At 31.2% G+C, this 19,488-nt stretch overlaps 1 protein-coding gene across 3 annotated transcripts in view; it reads right to left on the bottom strand.

The window, feature by feature from the left end:
- LOC139091282 (serine-rich adhesin for platelets) overlaps window positions 1–18,739 on the bottom strand; it is a 38,739-nt gene extending 20,000 nt beyond the window's left edge. Inside the window, exons 1-2 of one of the 3 annotated variants that reach the window (XM_070641283.1) lie at window positions 18,275–18,739; window positions 10,674–10,951 (exon numbers count right to left, since the gene is read on the bottom strand). In XM_070641283.1, coding sequence (XP_070497384.1) covers window positions 10,674–10,754 — 81 coding nt within the window. In that variant the 5' untranslated portion in view covers window positions 10,755–10,951; window positions 18,275–18,739. The remainder of the gene's footprint in view (window positions 1–10,673; window positions 10,952–18,274) is intronic. The other 2 variants (XM_070641284.1, XM_070641285.1) reach the window with 2 other exon arrangements.
- Window positions 18,740–19,488: the final 749 nt, after the last annotated feature.

The raw sequence follows: 19,488 nt of genomic DNA, 5'->3' as shown, positions 1-19,488 counted from the left end.
TGAATTTCGATTTCGAAAATTAAATATTGTCTCACATTTGCATTTTAATAATCTAACAGCTAATCTCGCACTACAATTATGCTAATAAGCTAATTTATAGTTAAAGCACAATGCAGAATAATAAAAATCCGCACAAAGTGCAAGAATAAATAAAATAAAAAAAATATTCACAAGTCGTTAAGTCATAGAGAACATTTTAATAAACTTAAAAGTTAACTGCGAAAAATTCACATTGCAAAAAAATAAAAAAATTTGCACTTCCGTATTTATTTATAAAGCGTTTTACTCCTTCTCGTTATTATTTCCATCTCATACATTTAAACATCAACTGCATCAGCAACAAATTTTTATATTTCGAGTTATGCGACCTATATTTCAGTTCTTTTTTTCCTATGTACTTCGCTTATTCTCTGGAGAGACAATGCCGAGCGAGATTGTGATGAGAAAAACTATTTCCATTTTCATAATGATACAATTCAGTGATGACTTTGTTCTGCACTTCATAAACAAAAATTTTTATTTTTACCGCTACATTTTCAAGCATAACAGATGCAATTTTTATGGGTAAAAAAATTAAGCCTTTTTTTGGACGATGAAGTTGAATTTGATGAAAAAATTATACATAGCTGATTCCATAAAAGAAGAAGAAGAAAAAATTGAAATTTCAAATGAATCAGCTTAATTTATTTCACTCAATTTTCACTTCAATTGTTTAATTCTTGAATGAACTTCAAAAAAACTTTTATTTTTCGCCTCATTGTTTTGGTTAAACTTGTTTCACGAAAAGGTTCTGATTTTTTAATTTCTGTGGATTTTAATTTCCATCTCTTTAAATCGTGCATTTAGAGACGAGGAATAATTACCTTATATAGGTGGGAATTAGCTGTTTAACAGATGATTTATGTTTGATAACGGGCTGTTGGAATTTGAATTTTTTAAATTTTGTCAAGATTGCTAAGTTTTGAAAATATTTAAAATTCAAAAATAAATTCATTTGAACAGTTTGATCGACATTTGTTCAATAATCGGCGATGGTCCCTACCAAATGTTGTCACCTTCCGCCGATTGCTCCTTCTGCATATGGCAACTACGAAGCTTGCTGGTCAACTGCAAAGCAAGACTTTGTCAACTCTGATTCAACCATCCATCAATTTTAATTCACAAACAGGTCTATTCTGCTATTTTTAGCGTTCCCTAAGTGCCTAACGCTCCCTGACATGCCTTGACGTCTTCAGGATTAAGTTTCATTGTCGTCATATCAAACGACTGCCTCACATATCGAATATATTCAAAAATACTACAACATTTTAAAATTTTCTGCTTAATTTATTGAAAGGAGTTCGATTTCCTCTCGTATTTCTTCATTTCCTTTCCACATCCTCTCCTACTCCCGTTAGTCAATAATTTTAATGACATATTCCCTTGACACAGGATCGATTAAAGTCATCCCGTTCAACATTCATTAAAATAAGATATTGTAAAGCTTTTAAAAGTGCTCCGTTCATAAAAAATTCAATAGAATCTATAGAAAATAATATTTTACAACGTTTACAGATAAAAATCAACAGAAAAGAGAGCCTTAACAATAACAATTTTGCTCATAGTTCAATGCAATCAATAAATTCTACAACATAACATTATTCTGATTGATATTTAAATATTAACGATTGTATATTGTGATATTGCATAACTGAATTCACAATAAAGCTTATAAAAATGGAAAGCATTTCTTTTTTCATTCTCGACTCTTTTTTGTGCTGCTTCCAAATATGAACAACAATCAAGTAATATTATAAACAGTTATACAGCCTAACGTCAAATCCATAAGAATGTTATTTTTTTCATTCATATCAAGTTAGAACTGATGATATCATGCAATGAAATGAGAAGCACAAATACACGCACCGAATAAAAAACTTTCTTGATGTGCACATTTCAACTCTTTTTATTCTTTACATACTTTTTTTTGTGTGTGCTTGATAACTGCTGTCAGTCAAGAAAGTCACGGCCGTTGATTAAATGTGAGTTTGAAATTGGAACATAAAGTATTTCCCGCCAATTTTCGACTCACAATAGAACTTTTTTTTCCCGCTAATTTTTAATTTTGGATGAAGATTCTTTTTTTGGATATTTAAAGAGTATTTATCGAGAATGAAGCAAGTTTGAATGCTTAATGTAGTAATAACAGTTGGAATTGATTAGTCATTTGCATTAGAATCGCGCTTATGGAGCTTAAAGTGATTAGTTTTGCGAAAATAAAAATGAGGTTGCTTTTGTTTACATTTAAAATTCGAATTCGAATTCGAAATCGAACAAAAGTTCTAAATTTGAATTTGGAACAAGAATTTTAAATTCGATTTCGAACAAGAATTATAAATTCTAAATTCTTATTCGAACTTGGATTGTAAATTTGAATTCTAACATAGGTTGTAAGTTCGAAATTCGAAATTGGACAAGAATTCAATGTTCAAATTCGAATTCGAAATTCAAATTCCAACAACAATTCTAAAAATAATCGAAATGAAAGAAAACTCGAAGACAGAAGTGTTTGTTGGCTGACAAAAGCATCCTCCATTCCATGTGACGAATTGTTGTCTATGCTCTAGCGAATATAAAAGAAAAGTCTCGTCAAGGAAGTAAGCAAAGAATTTTTTTTCAATAAAGACTTTTTTTCTCTTCACTTTATTGTGATTTATTTGTTACTTTAAGAAAATTATACCGTGAGACATAAGATGTTGAGTTTTTTGAGTAGATAAAGTGATGTAAGTTCACTTTGGGATATACGCTAGAAGTTCTCAAAGACGACGACGATAACCTCTAGCGAAGTGTACATTAACATGCGTGCTAAAATATTGCTGAATGATACATTTACCTTCAAACGAGGAAAAGTGTTATTTTTCATTTTAAGTGCTTTGAATGTTGGTAATTTATTCCGCATTACAGCCACCACACACGGGGATGTTGTATATATACATATATATGCAGACAACCGGGGTAAAAGAAAATGAGAACATCACAAACGAAGAAAAGTTATTTAAGTGAAATTTATCAACATTATATGGTGCTATCTACATAGATATAAGGCCATATATCTACTCTTATATTTTTGTTTATGATGCATGAAGAATAAAGGAACTCTTTTTCGTTATTTTCGCGCTGCTTTTAGCTTTGGCGTAAATTGGGCGGCTGATAAATATATTGCTTTTGGCGAAATTACACGCAAGCACTTTATGTCAATAAAAAATTTATCACTTTATATATATAAATTCCTTTTGTGAATGGATAAAAAGGGTTTTAAGCTGAATTATTTGATTTTGTGACGCATTTACTTCGTTAACTAACCGGAAAATTGATTTGAAATTCTTAAAAGCTTTTGTTGTTAACTCCAAAGACTTTCTCATCTGTAGCTATAACTTTAAATTAATTCAAAACAGTTTAATGTATGTATGCAAGTAGTTTTGATGTACATACTTGATTGTTGGAATGTTATTAGATTAAGAATTCGTTCAGAAAATTTATTCAGATCGTGACGACCTTTCATACTCTAGCTGGAATTTGGAACAAGATCCATTAACTTTCTTGCCTTCGAGATTCTTATTTTGTGAACTATTTTTTTGCGAGTCGTGCAAATTTCTTTGGATTAATTTGATGAACAACTGTGTTATATTTTAATGGACAGAATCATTGGAGGTCTGGTATCATTGGAGATGACTGTGCGATTTATGTTATCTGGGTCACATTTTCCGGTAAAGGTACGGTTTGATACAGCATGGTTTGCTATTGGTACGGTAAAGATATATCACGTCGTCATACCAAGTGTACCTGTGGTGTAGCTATATCAAACCATAACACTCCCAGAGAAATTAGACCCTGAAGTAGAATTGAGGAATTTTGGCTCTGAATTGAGATTAAATCCGAGAAAAAAAGGACAAGGAATTTAAGCCCTTAACTAGTCAAGAGCATGTTCTCGAGAGCTGGTGCAGCTCTGATCGAAAATGGTGGTAAAGGTTTGACTCCAAAATCCCTTCTGGATACGCTTCAGATTCACAGCCATTGAATAGAATTTAAGAGAGAATATTGAGTTTTTTGAGCTGTCGATAGAGACAGAATTGCACTTGTTATTGCAAATTGACAAACTGAAGCCAGCAAAAGAGCCAGCTTTAGACACATCTGAGATAGGACATGGATCACAATTGATCGGCACAGCCAGCGGAAGTAAGTAAGTAAGATTGGTTTTTAAAATTTTGAGTGTTTTCTACTTAATCCAAATTTTTACAAGAGTTAGACTCATTTTTGACCAGAAGATTGCTGTATCTAACTAACAAGAAGCAGATGGAATCAAAAAAATCAAGATTTCATCATCCAATCACTCAATAATCCTAACAGACTAGCATAACAATAAATTTATCCCAAAAAGATGCAACATCATATAAAATCAAAGTTAATTTAACTATTAAATCGCATGAACACTCCACAAAAAGTTCATTCAACCAACATAATAGCAAGCAATATGTTCAGAACCGACAGAAGTAAATTAGCCAAACATATTTCTAATAATACCTAACAAAAGTGTGTTACAAAAAAAATTAAAGAACATAAAATGAGAGTAAAAATAGGAAGTCAATAGACATACATACATATACGGTAAAATAAATCTGTGCTCGAACGCACATCACATTCAATAGGAAAAAGAGAGCCTTTTAAGAGATTTATGAAAGGTAAATGAATTTTATTACATGAAAGATTGAGATTGAGATGGATATTATTAACAAAAGAAGGCAGGAAGGAGGTGTGAGACAAAGGAAAACCACAAATTTTCAAATAATCATCGGTGTTGCTTATCAACAAGCCACCCCAAAATTCATCATTTTTTTGTGTCTCTCAAAACAATAATAAGAAGAATCTTCATTCTTATCACGTGTTAAGGCACAAAGAAAGAAAACTGTGTCATGAATATCAAAATGTAAATTGTTTTCCCTTTCTTTCTTCTGCCTGCCTTGCCTTGCCTGCCTTTTATTCATCTATACTCATTCACTTTCCTTTTCACTTGATCTAAAGATATATGTATCGAAAGCATCAATTCATACCTACAAAAGGAGGTGATAAAGAGCTAGATTGATATGCAATGAATAAGAAAAGAAGAAAAGAGACTTTTTCTCGAGGGAAATTGAAGTAAAATTTTCCTCTCTTCATTCTCAACACAAAGAAGTATAAAAGAATACTTTATTTATTGTCAGGATTCGGAAAAGTCGGAAAAAACCGTTAGAAAGGAATTTTGAATGTTTTTGGACTTTTAAGTTTTGAAATTTTGAATATTTTGAACATTTTGAAAATTCAACTGTTAAATTTTCTTTGAAACCTTCAAAAAATATTTAAAAATTTCATATTCTTTAGATAAATTTTGAAATTTTCATAACCGTTTTGAAAATTTGAAAACCGCTACAAATTTTGAAAATCATGTTACCATTGAAAAAAATTCAAAAAATTCAAATCCGTTAAAAATTCAAATTCCAAAAAAAATCCCAATCTCAGCAACCCACACCATGATTCACCGTATTCATTCACGATGTAAACATAAGGTAAATAAGTAAGTAGCTACATCGCATATGTACGCTAAACAAAGCAAAAAAAGATGTTTTTTTGAAAATACTATAAATGAAATAAAAGCGAAATAGGAAGTTGAAGTGTATTGTATTTGTTATGCTACTTCTTTTATATGTTGTTGCTTATAAGAACTTCGAGGTACAAATTGAAATGTAATTTGATTGAGATTGATGGATCCAAGCAAAAAAAGAATCTAAGAATGTGAACAATCAAAATGAATGAACGAAAAAGATTGTAAGACATATTACATGTATCGAGTATCCTTAAAATTAATGTTTTTCTTATTTTCTCATAATTGATTGCTTGTTTATAGATTATTGATTGTAGGGTGAAGAAAATCTTGAGCGGTGATTCAAAAAAAATTTGTGAAAAATTGACTTGAAGAGATTACGGAGGTAATGGAGTGGCAATCATGATTATTGCCACAATGTGGTTATCTCTATGTAGCAGATGGAACTACGTATCAAAGGTAATAAAATTATGAGCTATTTATCCTTCAAAAATTACGTTATTATCATCGTTAATGTATAGCAATAAGTCATTATTGAATGAGACGCGTCATTTATCAATGCGTAAATTATATCTTGATGGCAATTACTTGCTGTAATGTGAAGCGATGCCACATCAACCATTGACGAATTCTTCATTCAGTAGACGTCAATTCATGAAAATCTTCTTACTGATATAACATGTGAATGGCATTAAGAAAACCTTTAATTATACTTCTTATATACATTATGCTGCCTATGCCTATGCCTAAGCCGCAAAGTTCATTTTGATTAAGCTTCATTCATTTTGGTCATTTCTTGGAACTATTGTAAGCTTATTATTGGCAAATTAAAAAGAAAATGAATGGTTTGGTAAGCATGTATCATATGTATTTTAAGCTTTCTTTTTATAGAATGTAGAATATTGAAAAGATATTAGTTAAACTTCAGGTTTACTTGAATATCATTGTATGGTTCGCTTTATTTCCAATGAAAGAAGGTTGGATCTTTTGAAAATGATACTTTTGAGAAAAGAGATGCTTTGAGAGTTCTGACAATGAGATGTGGCTTTTAAATTGACATAAGATTGTATGGAATGAATATTTGGGCAGCTTTCGACTTGATATATTGTCCAAAATTAGCCTGAATGGATAGAATTTTATGTCTGATAGATAAATCTCTGTTTCTAAGGACGGTCAGCTTAAGGTACAGACAGAGAATTCGTAGAATTGTACAGACTAGGTGACAGAGCCAGCAACAGATTTAGATGGAATTTAAGACTCAAATTTAGATTCAGATGGCATTTTGTCGTAACCTAAGTTCCATTTTATTACAGTAAATAAGGTAGACCGAAGAATTCCTGGATTGGATGTGTTTAAAGGACTCTTTAGCCCTTAATATCCCGAACTGGCAAAAGGTTTCAAAGGATAGATCTGTCTTTACACATTCCCTACGTGCAGCAATGGACCCTCATGTGCCCGAGCAAGTAAGTATTATACATTCCGTTCAATTATGGTTAGGAAGTGACAAGGCTTAGATAGCTCATTGAGAAAAGTGCAGGTTACGAATATTGCTGTTGAAATTCAATTCCCAGGTTCAAATCCCTAGAAGATTAGTTAGTTCATCAGACGTTGTCACGTTGTGGTGCAATATTCAATTCGGATCTTGCGGAATCTAACCAGTCTAATGCCATACTGCTATGCTTTACGATATTTCATCATTTCTATGTCAAGTGTTTTCCGGGAAAAAGATCTAAAAGTTTTCAATTAGCTACTACATAACAATCATTGAGAAAAGATTATGGGCTGTGTAATACACCTGAGCTTATATTGACATGATATATATTAAGGGATTATTATTAAAGGAAGGAGGATCGTTACGCTTAAGTAAGTTCGAGAAAATATAGTCTATTCAATGAAGAGATGAACATCCTCTAACCTAATTATAGTTCCTTAGTAACAAAATTAATCAAAATTCAAGTATTTGTCATCTTAATTTCAAGAATTCATGGAAAGAAGCTTTCGGTAGAGATAGTGGCACACTTGGAATTGGTAATTTTCAAGCGGTAGCCAACAGAGAATTTATACAAGCTTTGTGATGTGGCCAGTAACAGAGTCAGATGGAAAGCCTTTTGTAATAACCTAGGCTCCAAGTCGGACCATGGTTCCAGTAAGAAAGTAAGCGGTAGCCAGCGATTGAACCAGTTTCAGGAACCGACTAAGGGAGGCCATGGATCACACTTGATCTGTACGGTCAGCGAAGGAACTAAGTAAGTAATTTCAATAGAAAAGAGCCTGGGAAGGAACACCTTCTTATGATCAAAAAGTCATCTCAAACGGAAGCCCATTAAACCAAATAATCATTTAAGTCTGCCAATTTTTTTGAGTCCACAGCTAGAAATTAAAAGTTTTCCCACAATTTACCTAATCACGAGACAAAGAAAAGAGAAAAAAGTCGCTCATCCACTCTTCATTTCAGTCGCTGTCACTTCCACTATGAAACAAAAAGTGGTCAAGACTGTAATTAAATGAGCAGCAAAAGAAGATTAAAAGCGACTACTACGATCTAAATTCACTTTCAATGACATTTTGTTCTCATTTCTATGCAATTTAAAATAAGACTATGTAGTAAGTGCTACTTACTTCTATTCATTATTAATGGTAAAAAATTACTTTAACACTAATTGAGGTTAATCTAAGAATGAGATGCAAAACTGGAAATAGGAAGAGATGATGAAAAGAGAGTAGAAAAAAAAAGTGTTACAATATATCCAACTTTCTTATTTGATTCCGATAGATAATAATAATATTGTGCGATAATAATAGGCATCATCAGTTAATCTATCTTTATTTAAGTACGTAAAATAATTAAGTACCGGCAGTTTCTTTAATTGGAAATTTCAAAAAAGTCTAGACTTGTATGAAGCATAAAAAAATATGGGTCGTGAAAAAAACCGCAAGCTTTATTGATTGTTTATTTAATTTCATTTTATCTTCTGATAAAATACCGTATGAAATTAAATTAAAAATAAATCGACAATCAATTATAGATCTGTGCATGTATGTACGTGTGTAGGTAGCGTAAAACTTTATTCCTGATTTCTGATTTTTTTTATTTTCATTCACATCAAATGTGAACTCTCATATCACCGCATATTGCACTCATTTATATTGTTATGCAATTTTCACACAATGCATATGGAAGAGAGTGGTGATGTATGTACACATTGCACATTGTGAAATGAAATGATGACGATGTCATGTAACAAAATGAAAACTAGCATAAAATTCTCGGCGGTGGATGCTAGGGAGCATTTTTGTGTTTTTGTGATTGTTTGTTAGCTTGTTAGTTTGCTGGATTCAATCATATAAGTATGAATTGATTTTGTGATTTAAAGACTGCATCAGTGACTTTATTTTCTTTTATAGAAAAGCTGAAGTGGTTATTGACAGTTAGTTAGATGTTGTCTTTACATAGTTGCAATAATTAAAGAATCATGCAAGTCTGACTTCAAAGCTGATCAAATTGTATGAAGAAGTTTATAACTTCTTGAGGTATTTCCTGAAACTGCTAATCACACCACTGATGATCAAGCTATCTAATTCGTTAAAGGATAGATTAAAAGCCTATCCAAAGTACCTTGTCTAAAGGGGCTTAAAATTGACCATTTCTGAAGTCACCTTGTGCAAAAAAAGGAACATAAGGACTAAATTAACCATAAAAATTCAATATAAACGGCAACTTAATGAAAATGTATAATTACTGGATTGGATGTGAAAAGGATTCTAGAATCCGTAATATTTCGAAAAGGTAGAAGGTTTCGAAGGATAAAGCTGTCTTTAGACATTTTTTCGAGCGACAATGGTCCCTCTTTCGTCCAAGCCAAGAAAGGAAGAAGTAATTTTCACTAGCAGGTAAAGAAGTTGACCTAGAGAATGTTCAAATTGCAAATTTAAGTACAGAAAGTTCCTGAGAACATGAATCTGGCATGTGAATGCTCTATGAGTCAAACCTAAAGTAACGACGTGTCAACTAAACAGAATGGAGTCGTAAGTATCGAACTATTTGCATATTAATCTGCTTATATGAAAGTAAGTGAAGGGATAAGGGTAGACTGCCTAATCTGTGGTCAAGCTAGGTAACAAAGCAAGACCAAACTGTCATATACTAGTGTGCCACTGCACAGTTTGGACAACACTAGACTAGTCTGCGAATCCTTAAGTGTTATAGAATCGCAATCAAATATCGAAGTCGACTAAGATTTCGGATAGAATACTCTACTCGAGTTTACTGAATCCCATATAATATTTGAGTCAAATTTGAGTCGAATTCAAGCCTTACAGCATTAAGCTTAAGCCGCACAAAATAAAAATTATTAAAAAGTTTAATAAACTTCCACATCCATAAACACGCCAGATCCGCATCAACAACAATAACAAAAAAAATCGTTTATTTTAATAGCAAGAATTATTCTGTAACCCATTAAGCCATAAGATAACAGAAAAACTAAGTAATCTGGTTACAATTTTATCATACAAATGTGTAAAAGAGAAGGCATGAGGGAAAGGAATAACAATGCAACATAAAATAAAAAAAAAATTCTCGCTTCAGCTTATCAAATCGCAATGCCGCAACCATAAAATAAAATTAATTAAAAAACCATTGCGCTAGTTTTTTTCATCTTTTAGCTCGCAGCATTTTTTTTTGTGCTCCCTTATAGTGTTGATATATATGTACAACAACAATAAAAAAAATCGTACGTAGTACAATATATTGTACATATTTATATTTGTGCAAATGTATGGAATAGATTTAACCATGCAACAAGTTTGCAGTTGCGGAAAGCTCTGCTGAATCATAAAGCATGCCAAACAGCGATTCTAAATACAATAACAAAAAAAAGGCACTCAATTATATTAATTAGTGAGCTGGAGGATTTTTTACCAATTTTTATGCATGCTTATTTCCAGAACAAAATGGAAGTAAGTTGTTGAAGATGAAAATTAGCACAGTAATTGACTAGCCATTAAACTACTGCGTTATATCAAATAATATAGGACAACATAATGAGTTATTGCTTACCGGTCGCATTGTGCCTGTCCTGTAATAATCTGCGGCACTGAGATTTTGTAAATATTTTTTATTACTATAAATCGTATCCATTTTTGTTATGCTTGTGCTTTATCTTCTGCTAAGAGTTTATTTCCACTTCCGTATCTTCAATTGCTTATTAGTGCTTGTCAAAGCTCTAGTGATCACTTGACCTGGACACACACATATACACTGTGATATATTGTATAATAAATATATATATATGCGGCAGATATAATAAAATACAAAGTAATATAAGATTTATGATTCTGAAAAGAAAGAATGAAAAGAAGAGAGCAAGAGAATAAAAAGGAGGTTAAGGATGAGAATTGTAAATTTTTTTTTTTCCCTTCTAACATCTTTTTATTCCTTTTCTTATTCCCTTTATCAAGGCTTTTTGGGTCCGGGCTATACAATAATTTTCCACCGTAAAAATGGACTAAACAAATATTTACTTTGGCAGCTGAGTGTAAAGGAATTTGGGGTTATTTAACTCGATTTAAAGATTTTCTTTTGTTTACTGATTGGTCAGTTCTTTTAACGGCTTTTTGGAATTTAAAAAAATGATTTCTTCCTGATTTTACGAATTTCTAACTTTTACCGGCTTTTTGTGATTTGAAATTGATAATTTATTAATGATTGTATTAACGGCTATTGAAAATTCAAAAAAAGTGTCTAACTTATTTTCGTAGCCAATTTTGAACGGTTTTTTTGAGATTTGAAAAATAATTTCTAACATTTTTTAAAATACTACTAATTTTTAACGACTTTTTGAGATTTGAAATTGAAAATTTATTAATAAATGCTATAATGGCTGTAGCAAATTTAGAAAATGACTAATTTTTAACGGTTTTTGTAAATTCAAATTGCTCTCCATGAATTTAAAGTTCAAAACAAGTTCAAAACTGTCAATAACTCAAAATGAACGATTTATTAAGCTCAAACAGTACTTCTATAAATCCATAAATCTCCAATTTCATAAACATATGAGCCATAATCCCTTAAAAATCAACCATTCAAATCATGCATAGCTCGGATGAAATTCTTTCACTGGTTTTTTTCCCTTTACCCCTTAACTTATTTATGGTTTCTGCATCACAACACTCAGTATTCGCTTTTGTTGTACAACAAGCAAGATATGAAGAAGGAAGAAAACTACACAAAAAAAAGAAAATTTCTTCCTTCTTCGGTTCAGACTTCTTCCATTCCATCTATCGTACTCTCTCACTTTCTTGTTTGCATCTGTTGATTTATTATATTTCACTTAAGAGCATTTGTTAGGGAATGTATTTTTGAGGCAAAATTGAAAAATAAATATGAGAAGGGAAGTAAAGCTCCTTCTTTGTTGTTGTTGCAGACGAAATGAATCTGAGGAAAAGTTTTTTATTCTCGTCTTTTTAGGTAATGTTGCATCATAAAAGCAATGACTTGAAAGTATTAACTACTTAATCATCAATTCATTCATCTGTTGAATTTATTATTACTTTTAAGTGCCATAATTTATGACGTTGAAAATTTATATCGGAACCAATGCGAGCCACTAAATTAACTTTTAAGTGCAAAAACATTTGTTCAATTTCAGTCATTACGAGACGAAACAAAAACCCATTAAGTTGGGTGAAAGAAGTAAAATTGTTCTTTTAATTTCTATATAAATGTACTATTTAAAAAAGCTTGTTTAATTACTTCATCATTACCATTATCATGATCATAATCTACTTGTGGTTTCATTTGTACTCTCATTCCAAATAGAATATCCGAAACTACCGTCATCGTGGAAATATGTATACTAAGTAGGAGAATTTATCACATTGTAATTAAGCATGACGCCTTTCTGTGTTATTGATACTTTTAGATCTAAGATTATAGTAGTGAAAGCTTACTAATTGCTCAGTCACGTCGATTGTGTTTTTTCTTCAAATTTCAAATGATTATATCTTATGTAATGTTAGATGGAATGAATGTTATCAAATAGCTTCACTTTCTGGTGGCAAAATTCATTGTTAAGTTGAGTTAGATCAGTGCTGGAGGTTATTGAATGTCTGTGGAAAAGTTATTCTTGATTATTCAGGAAATTTCTTACTTCTTAATCTTGTTTTTCTTGTTCTTCATTGAATGAGCATTTATTGATGCATATAACTCGTTTTACTATTCTATTTTATGAATTTAAGCTTGAATTAAGATAGAAATTAATGTAAACAAATAAGAGAAATTAATATTGCAGCTAACTTCATACTAAACTTAATGACTTGAAGTTAACCTCAAAAAATAAAAATCAAAATCCATTTGGCCAAAGGATTTCGAACAATTGCAGAATTTTGCACAATTCATGAGCTTTATTTGCTTCTCCACAGAATCCACATTAAGCTAGCAATTAAAATTTTCCAGAACAAAGAAAATCTAAACCGAAAATGAATATAAACACGTATTTCAAAATGTTAGGGTTAAAATGTTAGATTATCTACTCTTATTTTTGACGAGTTAATACAGCAAAGAGGAAAGATTTCCATTAAAATGAATAAAGTTCTCTCCAAGAATCTCCATGCTCAAGTGAACTGTTCTCCTTAAATCTCGATTACTACAGATACGATTAAATTTAGTATACTTATATAAATTCAATCAGCAACAGCAATCTACACTGTACAGTCTCTGGATTGTACACATTCGAAATGCCGGCTATCAAATTTAAGTGCAATTTTTTCGGAATGATATGACTCAATCTAGGTCATACAGAAAAAAAGGACAGAGAATTGATATTTTTATTCAGTGCAATAACATCTTATCATGCAATAAATATTACGATCAGAACGAAAAATATTATTGCGATGACAATAATCCCTCCTTCGTAATAGTGTCAATCAAACACAAAAGAAAAATTCAATTGAACTTCAAAAAAATGATCGTAAAAACAGACAATGTGTTGCTTGTTGCTGCTATCTGATGAAGCTTCATTTAAAATATGGCAGCAAGAAGAATCGAAACAGGAATAATTAAAGCATTAAAATACTTTTTATTATCAATTTTCATTTTTTTGGAGAAACTTGCTTCCAATGTTTAAATGTAGAACAGACATTTGTAATGATTAGCATTGCTATTGTTAACACTGATAACTTCATATTATCTCAATTGCTTTCAATTCTGTTCCAAATTTTATTGTTGATTAATATTCTTGAACATTTTTTAATGACTGTTCGACTAACTGTGGGTGTACCAGCAAGAATTTTGATTATTATTTTTTTGAGGTTAATATAATTCTGTGAATGTCGTTTTGAGATGGAAATATTCAATTTGAGATTAATATCTGTATTGGTCTGGTTTTGTAAATTCCTGAGGTTTGAGAAAGATGCCTGGAATTTTTTTGCAAATTTTTTTGTTACTGAATGCACTTTTGAGGTAGATTTTTTGTCACTGAATGCATTTTTCGTACAAGGAATCGTTTTTAAATATTTTTTGCACTGAATACTCTTTTTGCATCTTTTTTTGTAACTGAATACACTTTTGATGCAAAAGCAATTATGAAGATAGTTTTGAATTAGGAACCAAAATTATAGCATCAAAATCATTTACAGTTAGTGTCTAATTATTTTTTCATCATTTTTTTCACTGAATACACTTTTGAAGCAATTTTTTTTGTTTACTGAATGCACTTTTGACGCGAAAAATTTGAAACAGAATTAATTCTGAATAGGAAGCTATCCGTAACTTCATGAAATATTCTTAATAAATCTCTGCAAATTTTTGCATCATTTTTTCACTGAACTCACTATTGAAGCAAAAAGAAAAAATACTAATTTATCACCCGCAAGCTCAAATATTTGCCGAAAATGATAACCGTTAAATTTTCTCATGCCAAATTCAGACGCGAACAAAAATCATCCATCAATTTCCATACCTTTTTTAGGAAACTAACCTAAAAAAATTGATTTAATCGCTACCCATTCCCAAAAGAGCCAAAAATTGAATTTATTGATTGATGAGAAGCCAGAAAAAAGTATTGAGGGGTTTCACATGTGATTAAATTCATAGTTTTATCACACGTTTCTGACCAAAATACTTTTTTTTTATTCAATGAATACTAAATACAGTAACTGCTCGTCCGTTACTCTTTATATTTATTATCGTGTTGCTGTGGCCAGAGTAAAAAAGAATTGAGAACAATTTAGAGATGAGAAAGAAATGAAAAAAGTTTTTCACCATATTTTGAAAACCGCAAAATAGTTTTCAATTATAATCCGGGTACTGTTTCGTATGAAAAAAGTGATACACAACATAACGCGTGTATTCTACTTTATAGTCTCTCATCTCTTCACATCAGCTGCTCTCGTACGTATGTGCAGATAGATTTAAATATTTCACTAAGGTATAAAGTCGTACAAATGACAAAAAGGCTGCACATTCTTATTTGCATAAATTCTTTAGTCTTCTTTTGTGATAAATGGAAATATCTTCATCATCAAGACATAAGTTAGGAAAAGCTCTTAATTGCACTTTTGTTAGACATTTTAATGCATTTGTATAATCACTTTTGAGTAATTTTGTGGAACGAATTTTTATGGTGTGGCGCATTTCTTCACGGTCTTGTGGATGAAGATTAAGCTTGGTGGTCCATGTAGATTTCAGATTGTAATTATGCTGGTTTAGAATTCTTCTTAGACATTTATGGCTCATTAAAATTGATTTTTATCGAATGGTTAATCATTACACAACAACAGACAAATAAATTAATTCCGGGTTTATTTGAGCATTTGCAAGAAAAATTAGTTCAATAATGGGAAATAAATTACTATAAACAGGTTTTTGCAAGTAGGTTTGAGATTAAAATCTGTTCTTTGGTTTACAATCTGCTCAGTAACAAAATTTGAATGAAACTTTCTAGTTTCGCATCAATAGTGCATTCAATAAAAAAACTTTGCATCAACAGTGCATTCAGTAACAAAATTTTGCATCAAAAGTGCATTCAGTAACAAAATTTAGCATCACAAGTGCATTCTGTATTTAATTTTGCATCAAAAATGCATTCAGTAACCAATTTCGCATCAAATGTGCATTCAGTACCAAAATTTTGCATCTAAAGTGCATTCATTAACAAAATTTTGCATCAGAATTGCATTCAGTAACAAAATTTTGCATCTGAAGTGCATTCAGCAACAAAATTTTGCATCATAACTGCATTCAGTAAGAAATTTCGCTTCAAATCAGCATTTAGTAATAAATTTTGCATCAATAGTGCATTCAGTAACAAAATTTTGCATCAGAACTGCATTCAGTAACAAATCTTGCATCAATAGTGCATTCAGTAACGAAAACTCGCATCTAATGTGCATTCAGCATCTAAAATTCACATCAAAAGCAAAAATAACTAATTGCATTTCCCTTCAAACTTCCTAATCATAAAATCCCAAGAGCAACAAGAATTTCCGCAAATACTTGACTCATTAAATCTCAACAACATAATTAACAGAAAGTAAGTAAGTAATTTGTTGTAATAAAAATGAAAAAAATTGCGTTAATATGTTCAACATCCAGAAGTACAACTTTTATACACATTTTTGAAGATGCAAAACTAAAAAATTCTATGAAGAGACTTAATGAAGAGTAAGAGAAACTTGTTGATTTTCATATCCATCCGTAGTGCATTAGTAGAATTAAAAATGCAATTCGAGAAACTAGAAAATCTTGTTTTTCTTCAACATGCGCATATATGAATCTATGTATAAATAACTTTATGCTACACATATAAAGAGACTTTTAACTCTATCAAATGGTGTATAATAATATAAAAAATACAGAGATTCTTGAAAAGGAGAAAATAAAAACAAGAAAAAAAAAGCAAAATTAAATGAAAATGAAAGATGATGACAATGGCAAGCTCGACAACGAGCGATGTTGATGATGACGACGATGATTATATATTGCCATAACAGTGAATGAAAGATATTATTATATATTTTTTTGTGTTCTTTTAAAGTGCCATAATCATAAAGCAAGAATGAGATAGAAAGATATACGCGCATTGATTGCTGAAGGTACTAAAGCATGAAAAGAATTTCAAAAAAAAAAGGGAATAATTAAGGTTTATTATTTTCCTCAGCATTCTACCTATTCTTGTTGTATCTATTATGAAAGTTATGTTTACCGCAGCACAGCATGAGACTTATGTGTAGAGTTTTTCTTTTGCTTTTTCTGCTTCTTCACATGCAGATACTAATACAATCATGCCTGACCTTTAATTGACAGTGAACTTGATATAGATTTTTTTTTATATATTTATAGTTGTGTAAATTGTAAATGTGAGAGAGTTTAAAGCTCTTTTTCTTGCAATTTTTTTTTTTGTCGTGTCCTACTTTGAGGAAATGAAATTCTTTTCGAGAGATTATGGATGACGCATAAGAGATAGCTCATTAAGTAGTGTTCAGAGTTGGCATGTTGGAGACTGGTTTTTCTGGTAAAATCTATGCAAATATCCGTCTATTACTAGATTGTTACTAGCTGAGAAATCGGATTTTTGTAGATTTGTAGTCCACAAAGTACAGCATCCGTAAAGTCAATTTACTGCTGATATCCTAACTATTGCCGACAAATGATCACATGTGGATGATAACTATTAATAAGGCTTCTCAATATGCACAAGCTGTGTCAAGTTGTGTATTTATCAGCATTGTCCAAGGCACACCTTGAAGATAAGTCACTACCAAAACCACAAACGTCATGCGATTCTTAATACTTCCAAGAATGTTCGATTCAATTTGATGTCTCGGCACACATTTTAAACAGCACTGATCTAAGGAGAGAATCACTTTTGATAATGTTTCCCGATTACCACATTCTAAAACTGTGTCTCTATGATAATCATTTGCTAGTCATTTGGAATCAGAAGCGAGACCAGAAACCTTTTGAAGCTGTTGTTTCTAATTTTTTTTTGTTGGAATTTTTGATTTTTTTCCCCAAAATTCCTAGCAAATTTAGATTCTATTCATATTGAACTCCTTAAACTCTTCTGCGCCTAATTTCTAATTATATTATCCACTTGATTGACATGCCCGAATAGCACAAATGGATTAATTAGTCCAAAATGTGGCACCAGTCCGGCGTGACTCTAGAATGGTGCCAGATTTAAACCGAATTCGACACGAAGTCAGAGTCAATGTCACGCTGGCGTGGGACCGGATTATTAATCAATTAACCGATTTGTGCTGCTCGGAGTGTCTACAAAACTGAGCACGAAGTCGACTAAACTTCATACAAAATTACAGTCAAACCCTACAAAATTTGAAATTTTTCTTCATTTGGAAGTTTGGAAGTTGATAGAACAATGCCAAATAAGACAGAATCTAATGCCAACTCTGAGTACAATTCGCCATCTTCATCTAATTTGTCAGTGTCTTTACAACAACAACAAGGAACAAAAAAAAAGTATTTAATTAACGGAAAGAAAATAATTGTATAGCCATTAATTTTTATGATGAATGCCTTTCCGATATGAGCGGTCAAGTTTTTTTCCGATAGTTTTACAAGTTCAGAAAATCACATAAAAAAAAGTTAGAAGGGAAAAAGGAAGAACAGAAAGTTTCTGCTATGATGTCGATAATCACCAGTTATAATTCGAGTAGCAACAAAAAAAAAATGAAAAACTTTTGTCCGTTTTATCCAAATGGCATTTTCATGTTTTCTCAGGCTATAGAAAAGAACTAACTATAGCACAATAAATGTAGCTATTATGTTGTGATGATGATGATGAAGGAATAAGTTATCGCTTCGTAGCACTCGTATCACATATAATACAACTTCACTTCACTTCTATCAGATTTGTTTGCATTTAAAAACTTTATTCTTTTTTTTTTTCGTCCATAAATTGGAATTCCTCTATTTTATTTCACTTCTTCTTGCTTGCTTGCTTATTCCTTTAAATTTATATTTAATTCCAACTTCTCTTCCTTATTTGAAGAATTTCTTTCCTTTTTTTTCACTTGACTTTATCAAATTTTATACAAAAAAAAAAAAATTATCACACGAAAAAGTTTTTCTGGAGTTGCTTACAACATCGCGATTTCACCTCTTAACTACAGGAAGCACAAAATGAGAATAAAAAATAAAGTAAGAGAAAAAAAAAGCAAATAACTCTTCAGCATGTAAGAAGACTTTTTTTTTCTGTGGTTACGTTCTTGAATGACGTTACATGCTTCATTGAGCGTTTAATATTCAGTGTTGGTAAGCTGGAAACCTTACTGTTGGTGATTGTGAAATTTAATCCTATGATACTAATTGAATGAATCAATGTTGCTAGCTTTTAAAGGAACATTTTTATGATATTAATAAGTAATTAGTGTGTCTGCTGGATTTTTGAACTTACTTGTTGAGTTTGTAATGCGAAACTCTTTGTTAAATTGGGAATTGTTTGAAAAAAAGTTTTTGGGATTATTGGGAACAGATTTTTGTTATGGGTTCTCTTTTAGAAGGAGTTCATCTGTTGCTTTAAATTCGGGGAATTCACTTGCTTTAAATGCTTTTTTAATATTGTAAAATTTTATTTCACTTTAATACTCTAATTATGTTTTGGTGATTCGGTCAGCAATAGAGTCAGATGGAAGGCATTTTGTAGTAACCTAGGCTCAAAGACGGGGGATGGTTACAGTTAGTAAGTAAGCTTTCTAATTATATATTGCTATCTTAATATAGCACCAATTCAATTCAAATCGACAAGGTCATCGACCTGGTGCTGCTGTCACTGAAATGATACGTTCACATGACTACATCTGAAATGACAAGGAGCATGATTATACCCACAAAATTGACCATGCTCATTCAA

Source organism: Chironomus tepperi, unplaced genomic scaffold, assembly GCF_022539635.2.
Source record: "Chironomus tepperi strain 1889 unplaced genomic scaffold, CSIRO-AGI_Ctep_v1 contig_244, whole genome shotgun sequence".
Taxonomy (NCBI): Eukaryota; Metazoa; Arthropoda; class Insecta; order Diptera; family Chironomidae; genus Chironomus; species Chironomus tepperi.
This window is presented reverse-complemented; position numbering and strand designations above follow the sequence as displayed.